Genomic DNA, 12909 nt, shown 5'->3' with positions numbered 1-12909 from the left:
GAGAAGAATACTCTCTTCCACTCTAGGAAAAACAGGAGTTTTACATTCTCAGTATAGGCCTCAAAATCTATGTAATATGTTGACATTAAAGCTGACAAATTTGCTATTCATCGTTGTATTATTGAGCTTTTTGTTCTATTTTTAGGTTCTGTGGAGAACTGCATGAATTTCCAAGCAGAAAGGAATCATTTCCTGGAATTTCAAGGCAGCAGTTTTTATGCTGCTTCTAAAGAAAGAAGGGCAAGGAAACCACTGGCATACCTTTTCTGCTGCTTCCACTGTTTTCTGGGTTTTTCTGGCTGCATGTCTTTTGTGGTCGTAATACCTGGGAAAGATACAACCATGTTAAGTTTCCAGACCATCCTTTTGTTCCTCACTAAATTGTCTGTTTCTCTTTGTTGATTTAAAGCACTTCTGTGCTGCCTTTGAGGGATAAACCCTACAACATCCTTTCTAATGTATAGTTAGCTTCAGACAAAGCATGAACATTATGCTTCCACATGATTTATAACACAGTTTATTTTTACTACTTCCATGCAGGCCCCCAATTAAATGAGCAGCCCCACCTGATTTATGCTCTCCGTTACAAAGATACACAAACACTGAGCCTTTTTCTTCATCTCTACTAGACATAACCTGTGACTACATGTTACTTGTTATTGCTTACATTTTTTTCCTTTTCATTTATGCTTATCTTCTCTTTCTGTTTTCACCGTTATTATGTGCTTTCAAGTCAACTCTGACATGGTAATCCTACCACAGAGTTTTTGAAGCAAGATTTTATTCAAAAGAGATTTGCATTGCCTTCCTCTGAAGCTGAGAAAATGAAACATGCCCAAGGCTGACTGGAGATTCAAACCCTGGTTTCCCAAAATCCTGGTCCAAGCTAAAAACCAGTAATCACAATGGCTCTCTTCCCAGAGTTATTTGACGGAATGAAGGAAAGATAGGACATGACTCCATCCTTGGACAGGAATATATTAGTTACCATTCAAGGATATAGTTGTGTTAGTCTGGAGAATCAGCATGTAGAGAGATCTTGTTGGAAACTAACTGAAAGAAAGAAGTTGGCAACATGAGATTTCATAAACTTAAATCTACTTCCTATATGTCCTTGGTGTGTTAGAATATGAATTTAGGTGCTACAAGATTTCTCTACATACTGATATTAATTACCAGTAAGGGAGAAGGGAGTAACCCCTTTATTTGGATGCTTAGCATATACCAATGTGTCCCAGGACCTGGTTTTAGAAGCATCCCAGCCAAAGCCTCTGCCTCCTCACTTTTTGGCATTTGCGTAAGCAGACAAGCTGAGATCCAGGTCCACCAACAAGGGCTTGTTCTTCTGGGGCTTTTTCAGTTGTTTGGCTTTGTTCTTCCTCTTCTTTCCCTTGGACTCTTCTTCCACCTTCATTTCAGCTTCTCCATCATCCTCCCCCTCCTCCTCTTCCGAGAATACATAAGGGTTTCTAGCCAAGTAGGGGAAAAACAAACACATCTATCTTATTTATACATTGTCTTTCTTCCCTTGCTTGCATTGGAATGCAGCCCCCAATCTCAGGTGATTCCAAGGGAACTGGCTCTCCTCATATATATCCGTCTCAACTTACACTGTGAATCCAGAAACACAACCAACATAAATCCCTCCTCTGTAACTTGCCAATTAGAGCAAAATAATAACTCTGCCAGAGAGATATGCCAGCCATATGCCACCCCCTCCTCTCTGCTCCAGCACCACACCTGATTATCTTGAGCATGGGCACTGCAGCTTTTAGAATCACAGAATCATAGAATCCTAGAGTAGGAAGAGGTGACAAGGGCCATCCAGCAGGAACTCACAATCAAAGCATCCAGCCTCTGTTTAAAGACCTCCAAGGAAAGAGACTCCACTACACTCCAAGGGAGTTTGTTCCACTGGCAAACAGCTATTACTGTCAGGAAGTTCCTCCTAATGTTGAGGTGGAATCTCTTCCTGTAGCTCGCACGCATTGTTCCATATTCTAGTCTCTGGAGCAGCTGAAACATACTTGCTCCATCCTCAATATGACATCCCTTCTAATATTTAAACAGGGCTATCTTAACCATCTCTTCTCCAAGCTAAACATACCCATCTCCCTATGTCATTCCTCACAGGGCATGTTTTCCAGACCCTTCACCATTTTAGTCACCCTCCTTTGGACATACTCCAGCTTGTCAAAATCCTTTTTGAATTGCGGTGCCCAGAACTGGACACAGTATTGCAGGTGAAGCCTGACCAAAGCAGAATACAGTGGCACTATTACGTCCCTTGAGCTAGACAATATACTTCAATGGATGCAGCCTAAAATCGCACTGGCCTTTGACTCAGGTTCAACTCGTGGTCTACTAGGACTGCTAGATCCCTTTCACACATCCTATATCCATGCATTTCATTTTTCTGCCCTAAATGCAGTACCTTACATTTCTCCATGTTGACATTCATTTTTTTAGCTTTGGCCCAGCTTACTAATTTTGAAGGTCATTTTGAATTCTGATCCTCTCCTCTGCCTTATTAGCTACTCCTCCTAATTTGGTGTAATCTGCAAATTTGGTAAGCATGCCCCCTATTCTTTCATCCGAGTAGTTGATAAAGATGTTGAATAGCACTGGGCCCAAGACAGAACCCTGTGCCACCCCACTAGTCACTTCTTTCAAGGATGAAGAGGAGTCATTGCCGAGCACCCTTTTAAGTCTCATTAACTACCAGTCTTTTAACAGCCTTGCTTCCAAGATTTTCTCTCATCTTGAACCCCCACCAATCAGTTCCAGGACACAAAAAACTTACTTCAGAAGCATCGTGATGTGGTTTGTTTGCAGCTTCAGCTCCTTGATGGCACTTGCTACTGGATCCCCTTGGGCTTGAGCTTCTTTGACCAGGGCACCAATCTCCGTCCAGTCAATCTGGTTGGCTAGAGCACTCCGGACCACTTGGATAGCTCGGTCAACAATCTCCAGGTTCATTTCCACAAGCTCACCTTTCACCTTGTCAACTTCCTTTGGAGAAATGAAAACAGAAATGAAAGAGGATCAAGTAACCTGGAGTGATGATCCAGGCATTAGCTTGCTTGGCTAACTAGTCATTGTGGAATATTAAATGTGCTTCTCTGGTTTGAAGAAGTTATGAAAGATCCCTAATCATGACACTTTTACATTGACAGCTGCAACCTCAACACAGCTAACCAACACAGCTCATATGCATAGTATAAAGGAGGAAGAAAGGTGAGGGGAAAAAAAGGGGGGGGGGGGAATGTGACAGCACATTTAAAACAAACTGGTTTTTATTTTTGCTTTTAGGAATATCACATGAGCTTTTATAACCATGAAAGCTCATATGAAAATAAGAACCATATAGTCTTAAAGGTGCTTCCACATTTCTTTTCTTTCCCCCCCCTCCATCTGCCTTCCTCCTTTTTATGCTGCAAGATATAGTCATCCTTCCATATCCACAGATGCCTTATCCATGGATTCAGCCATCCATGGCTTGAAATTATTTTTTAAAATATATAAATTCCAAAAAGCAAACTTTGATTTTGCCACCTTCTATAGGTCAACAATCTTGAGGTTCATTTTTGCCATTTTACTATGCCACTGTACAGTGGACTCTTGTTATATAATGGGGTTTGGTTCCAAGATCCCCCATGGATAACAAAATGTGTGGATGCTCAAGTCCTATTAAATAGAATGAAATAGCAAAATAGTGTCCCTTATAAAAAAGTGAAAATCAAGTTTGATATTTGAAATTTATACTTTTTTTGAATATTTTAAAGCTGTGGATGCTTGAATCTGTGTATAAAAAAATCTGTGTATAAGAAGGGCCGACTGTATTTAATAGGACTTGAGCATCCACAGATTTTGGTGCCCACGGGGGTCCTGGAACCAAAACCTCAGCAGACACCAAGCACCCATGGCACTAACATGGCTACTTCTCTGAAAACAAGCTTAAGATGAAGATCTTTCTAAGCCTTGGCATCTGAAGTCCTTGTAAACAAGATGCTAAGGACTGAATCTACCAGGCTTTCTTTAAAGGTCTTACAACCTTCATTTTGACTCCATTGTAACAACTAAAAACCTGTATTTAAAAAAGATGAGAGCTGTGCATCTTCAGAGTCTGACAGATTGTTTATCCCACCCTTTTATCATGAGACCCCAGAGCACTAGGGCAGTAAACAGATTAAAAATATATAAATAATTTAAGCAACTCCAAATTAAAATCAATAAAATAATCTACCAATAAAAAGCATGCAAAACATTTTGAACAAGTTAAAAGAGCTTTAAAAGGTTACAAGAGTTAAAACTAACTAGACTGAAGCCAACAACTTTCCCTCAAGAGAAAGAGCCCTCCCTCCATGGCAACTGCCATCATCCAGCTGGAGGGAGTAAGGTGTGGGAAGGGGGCTAATTTTGAATTTTTATTGTATTCTGTATGTATTATTATTGCTGTAACCCGCTCGGATTCCTTGTGATTGGGCAGGCTATAAATAAATAATTTATTATTATTATATTATTATTATAACAACTGAGGGCATAAATCAGGGATGGGCAAAGTGCATTCCTGGGGCCACATGAAGTACCTCCCCTCTCACTGATTGTTTTTTCTGAGAAAATGGGTTAATGTCTTCTCTTGGAAGCCTCCAGGAGCAGAATTTTACCTTTTAAACAGCTTGCAGTCCCCCCTCATACTGCCTTCTAAGCACTTCTGGATTTGGTGTTTTTCCTCATTTTCTGGCAATTTGCGTGTGCCACCCCCACCCCACCCCTAGAGCCTTCATGCAGAAAATTTGGCCCCTGGACCCTCACAGTTGTTCATTGTGGTGCAACAAGCCTCCTCTTCTGTTTTGCTTACAGCTCAATGTATCAAGAGTGCTTTATGATTGATTCTACCTGAGCTTGATGCAGAGCTTCCAGTCTGTGCTCATGGTCCTTCCGAACGTTTTCTAGCTTCTTCAGAGCTTGTTTCTCCTTGTAAGACAAAAGGTTGGGGACAGAACAACAAAGAAATAATGGTAGTAGTAGTAGTAGTAGTTATAACAACAACATTTATTTCTTACGTGCTTCTCTCCACGGATCAAGGCAGGGAACAACAACAGACAAACAAATATACAACATTAGTTAAAAACATTGGGAGGATCTAGCAATGACCCAAACAACTAAGGCAGAGTAAGAAGAAAGGGATGAGAGTGGCAACCAATGGTTCACAACACTAGGTCCTCAAAGCTGCTTGGTCTAGAAAGTAAACTTTTCTAGAGAACTGCTCTACCCTTAAAGTCCGAGACTAACCTGGGAACTGAGTGGGTCCATGGCTGCATCATCACCTTACCACTCAAGTTATTATTATTAACCTTTATTATAAAGCGCTGTAAATTTACACAGCACTGTACATACAATCTTTTAATTAGACAGTTCCCTGCCCTCAGGCTTACAATCTAAAAAGACACAACACAAAAGGAGAAGGGAATGGTGGTGGGGAAGGGGATTAGGTCCAGCAGTTCATCTCTCCCTCTGAGGCCTGGACCAAGGCAGATGGACTGGAGGGAGGACTTGGCTTCTTGGAGCTCACCTGCCTCCCTCTCCTTCAAGATGGTAGATGAAGGGAGGGCTTGTCTTCTTCCAGGCAGGCCTGGTGGAGCTCGCCTGCCTCCCTCTCCCTCAAGATGGTGGGTTTGCTCGCTGCAGGTTTGAGACACAACAAGACCAATATCCTGGTCTCTGCTGTGCCTCAGTCTCAAAACTTGAAAGAGCTCCTTCTTTGGACAGTTCCCAAAATCTTACATCCTAACACTGCAGCACTCTGGGCTGTCAACTAACCAGGACTGCCAACCTCTCTCCTAGTGAACACAGCAGCCTATTTCTCAGCAACCCACAGTTGGCAAGTGGCTCTTCAGAGGACAGTAAAAATGCCATGTCAAAGGCAAACTTTTACACAAGACTGTTACCTGTTGCAACGCCTTCAAGTCTATTTTCTGGCTCTCCAGCTTCGAGTAAAATTCATCCACTGCCTTTCAAAAAAGTAAATAAAATTAGGAATAGATTTTTAATTTCTCGGGGAATGCAACAAGGGGGCGGGGAGTTTAAAACTAGTGATATCTAACAAAATCTCTTTAGTTACAAATTTAAACTGGAACATCCCAAAGGAAATGCAGACATTCTTAGTTTGGATTTTGCACTTGGGAGGTTGCCTTCCTTTCGTCTGAGACTTAGAAAGTGTGCCTTGCCCAAGGTTTCCAAGGCTGATCAGGAATCTGAACTTTGGTCTCCAGAGTTATAGTCCAGTGTTCAAATAACTACACCACACTGGTTCTGAAATAATTTATACATGTAAATATTTTTAGCAATGTTTTTGTGTGTTTTTGAATCTGTACTGGTTTTAATAATTTGTATACTGCTCCCATTATTGGGGAAAAGATGTGATATAAATGAATAATATTTATTATTGTTATTATTCATTAGTAATTAATGAGACCCCCGCAGTCCTGACTCTGAATTAAGCCTTATATAAAGCACATATATAACAATAAAACCTCATATAAAGCACAGCAGCTTACCTTATTGAAAGATTCAAACTCCACATATGGCAACTTTATATGTTGAGAGAACAAGAAAGGGTGAAATTCCTCATATCTGCAAAACACATATTGGAGAACGTTGCAAGAGGACTGGAAAACATGACTTCTCAAAGGCCCTTCTGCCTTCCAAATACCTACGTGAGGATTTCTTCAGCAGGTTTCTCTTGCTCCAGGCTTGGCTTTTTCTCCCTCTTTTGAATGATGTAGCCCTACCAAAATAAAAACATTTATACCTTATACACATAGCCTGAAGAATTCAAAGACATGCCATGTTAGTCTGGATAATCAGTATGAAAGTGATCTTGTAGCACATTTGAGACTAACTGAAAGAGAGAAGGGGGCAGCATGAGTTTTTGTATCTGACGTATTATTATTATTATTATTATTATTATTATTATTATTATTTTCTTCTATCCTGCCTTTCTCCCAATATAGGGACTCAAGGTGGCAAACAAGTATAAAACAACGCAATTTAAAAATAATACAAAATATTAAAATACATAAATATAAAATTAAAAAACAATTAAACAATTTTATGGATTAAAACAGTTATAAATTAAAATATATTAAAATCCAAACCATTAAAATGTGTATAGCCCAAGACTAAGCAGACTCTAGACCATGAAGGCTCATGCTACCAGCTTTTTTCTTCCATTTAGTCTCAAAGGTACTACAAGATCCCTTTCCATATACCCTGAAGATAATTGTATACACAATGTTTTAATAGTTTTATGCATGAAACAAAGTTTGCATACACCAAACCATCAGAAACCAAAGGCGTCACTATCTCAGCCATGCATGTGGACAATTTTGGATTTTGGAGCGTTTTGGATATCAGAATTCCAGAAAAGGGATACTCACCCTGTAATAATTGGCAAATAACTAATTAGGAAACATGAAATGTCTAGCATGCAACCAGACTAGAGTGAGGGGAAATAGATGCAATTTCTCTCTGAATTAAAAAAAAAAGTTTTCTTTTTAAATGTAGCACCATTAGATTTGTAAAGGAGATTTCTTTCCACTTAATGCTGCCAAAATTTTCATGGGTCATGGAAGAAGTAAACTCACAGAGAGCAATACAAACAGAGAGGCACTAACTATCCTGCACTTAGAATACAGCACATCAGAAATAAATCTAGGCAAAACCTTGCATGCTAGTTTTCTGTCTGCAGGGATATTTTTGAGTAGGGGAAGCATTTCAGTAATGTCAGAAATGACCTGAAGGCACACAACACATACACAAAAGGGAAAGGTAGTGTAATGTGATCCCTTCCACATCTGCTCAGAAGTACAACCAAATTCAACAGTGTTTACTTTCAGATGAGTGATTCAAAACTGCAGTATTAATATCTGAATCTGAGTGTGTATGATAATTAGTTTGTTTCCCAAGTGATTCAAACTGTTCTCTCAAATAAGTTTAAGGACGATGAAATAAAATTCTGAACTCTCTAATGACTGATGAAATGAAACTGTTTTATTTTTAAACTAACATTCAAAGCTTTGACAAATAGCATGCAACAACTGGAAAATGAAATGGATCCCAAAACAATGATAAGGGTAAATTCAGCAACACCACCACCACCCCGATGAACACCTCAGCTCCCCTCTTGCCATCTCCATCTTCCTGAACAATTGTAGCTTTGGCACCAGAATCCTTAAATTTCAACTGTGAAGGCTCAAGGTTTCCTTCCCATCTCCCTCACCACTCAAAGAAATTTACCATAATGACATTTGAGAATGGCTGCTCTGGCTTAAAGGGTGGGTAAGTAAAGGAGCCTAAATGCCCTCAACACACCAGATCCCCTATGATTTTGGAAGGTGAACAGGGTCAGCCATGGTTAGCACTTGGATGGGAAACGGTCAAGGAATAACAGGTGCTGTAGGCAATATTTCAGAGGGGATTTGCAAAACCATCTCTGAGGATTCCTTACCTAAGAAAGCCCTACAAAATTCATGAGGTAGCCATAAGTCAACAGGTGACTTGAAGGCACATATACACACACACAAAGTAGAGTTTGTCACAAGACTTTGAGCTACCTTGCCATTAAAGTTGTCCGTTACTTCCATATATTCTTCAGCTTTCCGTAAAGCAGCTAGCAACCCTTCAATATCTAAGAAAGAAAGAAGATATTGTTAAGGTTGGCCCAAACTACAAAATTAATAGGGATTCTAAAAATAAGCCAATTGACATTTTTCTGAAAGACCGGAAACCATTTATGGACTTCTTGAGTAATAAGAAATCTAATGATGTAATATTTGTGGTTATGGTTATTAGTAATTCTACTAGAGTTATTTATCTAGATCTGTAATGGTAGAATATTATAATTTCTTTCTCTTTTTTATTTTCATTTTCATTACAGTTAAGTTTGGGGGGGGGGGGGTCAGAGCCATATTGTGTTTTAGTTATACAGTGGGCCCTTCCCTTACACAGGGAATCCATTCCGGACCCCCCTGTGTAAGGGAAAAAACACGTATGCTTGAGCCCCATTAGAAGTAATGATGCTCATGCCTGTGGCACACCCCATTACTTCTTCCGGGGTGCGCAAGGGTTTTTTTTCCGGTGTGGCTTCCAGTGTATGCTGGAAGCCGCGTAAGGCGCACCTGCATATGACACGGGTGCACTGTATGTTTGTTTCTCTCTCTCTTTTACTCTTTTGTCTTTTTTATTTTCTGGATGTATATTAAAATTAAAATTAAAAGAATTCTAAAAAAACCTGGGTTTTTAAAAAGGCAAGTTGTTTGAAACTGGATTTCCTATCTTCTATCTGTCACACAGAATCTGGAGGGAACCTCACAGTAGGAAGTTGCCTTGCATCAAATCAGATTATTGACCTACCTAACCCAGGAGTACCTTAATTCTGCCTGCAGTGGCAGATAGCGACTGAAAGGCCTGAGATCTCAATATCTGAAAGGTCATCTCTACTTACAGTATATAATCCTGCTGAAGATCTTCTCTTTGTTCCACTGATGGAAGCAATATATTTTCACAAGTCATGGGAGAATCGTAGAATCGTAGAGTTGGAAGAGACCACAAGGGCCATCCAGTTCAACCCCATTCTGCCATGCAGGAACTCACAATCAAAGCAACCCCGACAGATGACCATCTAGCCTCTGCTTAAAGGCCTCCAAAGAAGGAGACTCCACTACACTGTCTCTGCTGTGATAACCCATTTTTCAAAACGCTTCCCCCCCCCTAAAAACATGATTACCATGGGCACTGACTTAATTTGTACAGCAAATTAAAACTAGACTCATTATTGTCATATTCAGGGCCTAGGAATCATGACCTGACGAGGTTGTGAAGGTGTGCCTCAATGTACATGGATTTAAATCCTTCTACATCTCTTAAAACTCTTCCTGTTTTTTTCAAATTGTTTTAAATAGCAGTAACTTCAGCTAAAGCACCCCCAACCACTTTTTGAAGATGGCCAGAGAAGGAGAACCCACCCCCTCTCAAGGCAATTGGTTTCATCGTTCTTACCATCATGAGGCTCCTTCTAACATTCGATCAAAATCTAAACTCCTTAAAACCATTAGACCTGGTCCTACCCTCTGGGGCAGCAGAGAACAGGTTTGTTCCCTCTTCACTTGAAATATTTAAAGAGTATCACACCAGTGTCTACTCTTCACCAGGGTGAACATCCCCAGTTCCCTCAATCTTTCCTCATATGTTTTGTTCTCTGTACTTCTATTAGCTATATTAAAAAAATTAAAAATACAATTTAAAAAGACCAACAAAGGGAATAGTACATTTTAAAAGAATACAGTACAGTACCCTCTTATAGTCCGTTCCTTAAAAGCCTTTAGTTTTCCAAACCTGTCTGAGAAGTCTTCCCACCAACTGTACCTGTGAAGTTGGCATGACCAAAAAAAGGATCTCTCTTGCATATCTCAAGGTCTGGGCAGGATCATACACTAAGGATGCATCTATCCTGCAGAATTCATCTTGTCTGACACCACTTTAACTGCTATTGTTGCATTCTGGAATTTGTAGTTTTGTGAGATATTTAGCCTTCTCTGTCAGAACAAACTACCACAACAAACCACAAATCCCAGGATTCTATAGGATGGAGCCATAACAAAGTGGTGTTAAACTGCAGTGTGGCAGCAGCAAAAGATACTGTCTGACAGGTAGCCTGGACCCAAGCCGTTTGGGCTTTACAGTTTGAATTCTCTGCCCAAAGATCTTTTGTTTTAGAGCAAGATTTAGTTTAATAAATAGCATGGCAAGAACTATGCCGACACACTATCACGCTGTTTCCTACCTATGTTTCTGCATGCAGTAATGGGAAATTTTAACCTCCCCTCCCTAGCTGTTAAAAATTAGAGGGTTAAGGATGTAGGAATTTAAACCCTTCCCTACCATGCCAGCAACTCTGCTTCAGATAAGTTGTTTACCTTCTGCTGACCCCCAGGCTGTGGAGACCACATAGAAAGCAGCAGAGTGCTATCAGCTGCCCATATTTTATCTACACAGACTGGCAGTTCTTCCACAGTTTCCAACCAAAACATATTTATTCCCAGTTTTATTTTGAGACAACCAAGACTGAACCTGTGATTTTCAACATGCAGAACTAAGAACCTTTCCCTTGTGTGGCTCAAGACCAGCTTTGGAGAACAGGAATTAAGCTGGTTTAGTTGGTAGAATACATACAGAGAGAGAGAGAGAGAGAGAGAGGCAGACAGACTGGCAGGCAGACCGACAGGCAGAGCAAGTGACCAGTGTAAAAGCAAGGTTTTTTAAATCTTGGATTTAATTTACAGACAGAAGCACATATAGTTAAACATCAGGCAAACCAAACTGTGTTACACATCCAGACATTTGAACACTTACCTTTGCTATCCATTTGTTCTATTCTGGTATTACTTGAAAATCCTGTTTCTATAAGGCAGTGTTCAATTAGAGTGGCTCCATAAGCTATAAATTAAAAAGAAAAAGATCCATTAATGACAGGAAAAATAGCATACAGAGACCTATATTAAAACATTAATTTTGTTTCCTGAAATAGTGCTTTAACACCTATGAAGGTGAGATCTGGACCCTTTATACACATTTACCTTGAATTTGGGCCCACCTTCAAATAATATCCATAATTTTCTGTATAAGAAGCATGGATCTTGTACAACTTTGTACAAAATTGTGCCTTTTAATAGTATTGCCTATTACTGGAAGACATCTTTCCTATTCCATTCTCCAAGAGTACCTCTTTAATCCCAGCATTCCTATTTACCATTTGCTGTTGTGTGCCTTCATGTCATTTCTGACTTATGGGCATCCTAAGGTGAACCTCTGCCTTTCTCTGAGGCTGAGAGAATGTGATTTGCCCACAGACACCCAGCGGTTCATATGGCTAAATGGGGATTCGAACCCTAATCTCCAGAGTCATAGTTCAACACTCAAACATCTACACCATAATAACTCTTTTGATGGTTGGACTAAGACTCCAAGAGACAAGGGTTTGAATCTCCACCCAGCCATGGAAATCCACTGGGTGACTTGTATAACTCACACTCTCTAAACCTAGGGGCCAAACGCATTGTAGAAATAATCCAGTTTGATACTGCTTTAACTGCCCTGACTCAGTGATAGGGAATCTTGAGAATTGTAGTTTGTGGTGACACCAGAGCTCTCTGATAGAGGTGGCTAAATGTCTTACAAACTACAGTTCCCAAAATTCCCTAGCACTGAACCAGGGTAGTTAAAAGCATTGTCAAACTGGATTATTTCTGCAGAAGGCAATGGCAAACATCTTCTTAATAAGGTTGCCATAAAAGTCAGCTTGAAAGCACATAGCAACAAGAGTATATTTGGAATGTTAATGTAATGCAAATTGTACTTACGAAGATGAGGGTTTAGGACTCTCTTGAGCTGATCCCCCTTAGGTGCAGTGGTTATTATTTCTGTCACTCTATGAAAGAGGGAGGGAAGGTTACCAAACGAACTCATACTCTTAAGTACAAAAGGATCTTCCTCCTCATTACTACTGTGAAAGAAGTCTGGCTCAAGCCTTTGCAGACAGAAAACTGGGCAAACAAGACCAGAACAACCTTGTAGAAGGATTAATATATCATGCTCACCTAGCTTGAGGTGAAATAATAGAACAGTTCTGCAGAACCTTGTACACCCTTCTTCATGATTCAGATCTCTCATCAACTCAAAGCCTGCCATCTTCTCACAGGGGTTTTTGTACTACAACTTCTCATGAACTCCAGGTAGACTTCAGAGAACCATAATCACAGAACTGCAGAATCCCCCTGACAATGCAGCAATCCACAACTAAAGCACTCCCACAAGACAGGCATTCATTCTGCTTAAAACCTTCAATAA

At 40.1% G+C, this 12909-nt stretch overlaps 1 protein-coding gene across 4 annotated transcripts in view; it reads right to left on the bottom strand.

Moving 5' to 3' along the window:
* LOC149315311 (ribosome quality control complex subunit NEMF-like) overlaps window positions 1-12909 on the bottom strand; it is a 42759-nt gene that overhangs the window by 20516 nt on the left and 9334 nt on the right. For 3 of the 4 annotated variants that reach the window (XM_089522941.1, XM_089522944.1, XM_089522942.1), the window contains exons 6-15: window positions 12423-12490; window positions 11416-11499; window positions 8619-8692; window positions 6720-6790; window positions 6561-6636; window positions 5952-6014; window positions 4900-4977; window positions 2804-3012; window positions 1284-1469; window positions 262-325 (exon numbers count right to left, since the gene is read on the bottom strand). In XM_089522941.1, the coding sequence (XP_089379067.1) occupies window positions 262-325; window positions 1284-1469; window positions 2804-3012; window positions 4900-4977; window positions 5952-6014; window positions 6561-6636; window positions 6720-6790; window positions 8619-8692; window positions 11416-11499; window positions 12423-12490 (973 nt within the window). The remainder of the gene's footprint in view (window positions 1-261; window positions 326-1283; window positions 1470-2803; window positions 3013-4899; window positions 4978-5951; window positions 6015-6560; window positions 6637-6719; window positions 6791-8618; window positions 8693-11415; window positions 11500-12422; window positions 12491-12909) is intronic. The other variant, XM_089522943.1, reaches the window with a different exon arrangement.

The sequence above is a fragment of the Sceloporus occidentalis genome, unplaced genomic scaffold, assembly GCF_023333645.1.
Source record: "Sceloporus occidentalis isolate IW3139 unplaced genomic scaffold, rSceOcc1.0.p SCAF_4, whole genome shotgun sequence".
NCBI lineage: Eukaryota > Metazoa > Chordata > Lepidosauria > Squamata > Phrynosomatidae > Sceloporus > Sceloporus occidentalis.
The sequence above is the reverse complement of the archived record's forward strand: the minus strand, read 5'-3'. Positions and strand labels throughout refer to the sequence as shown.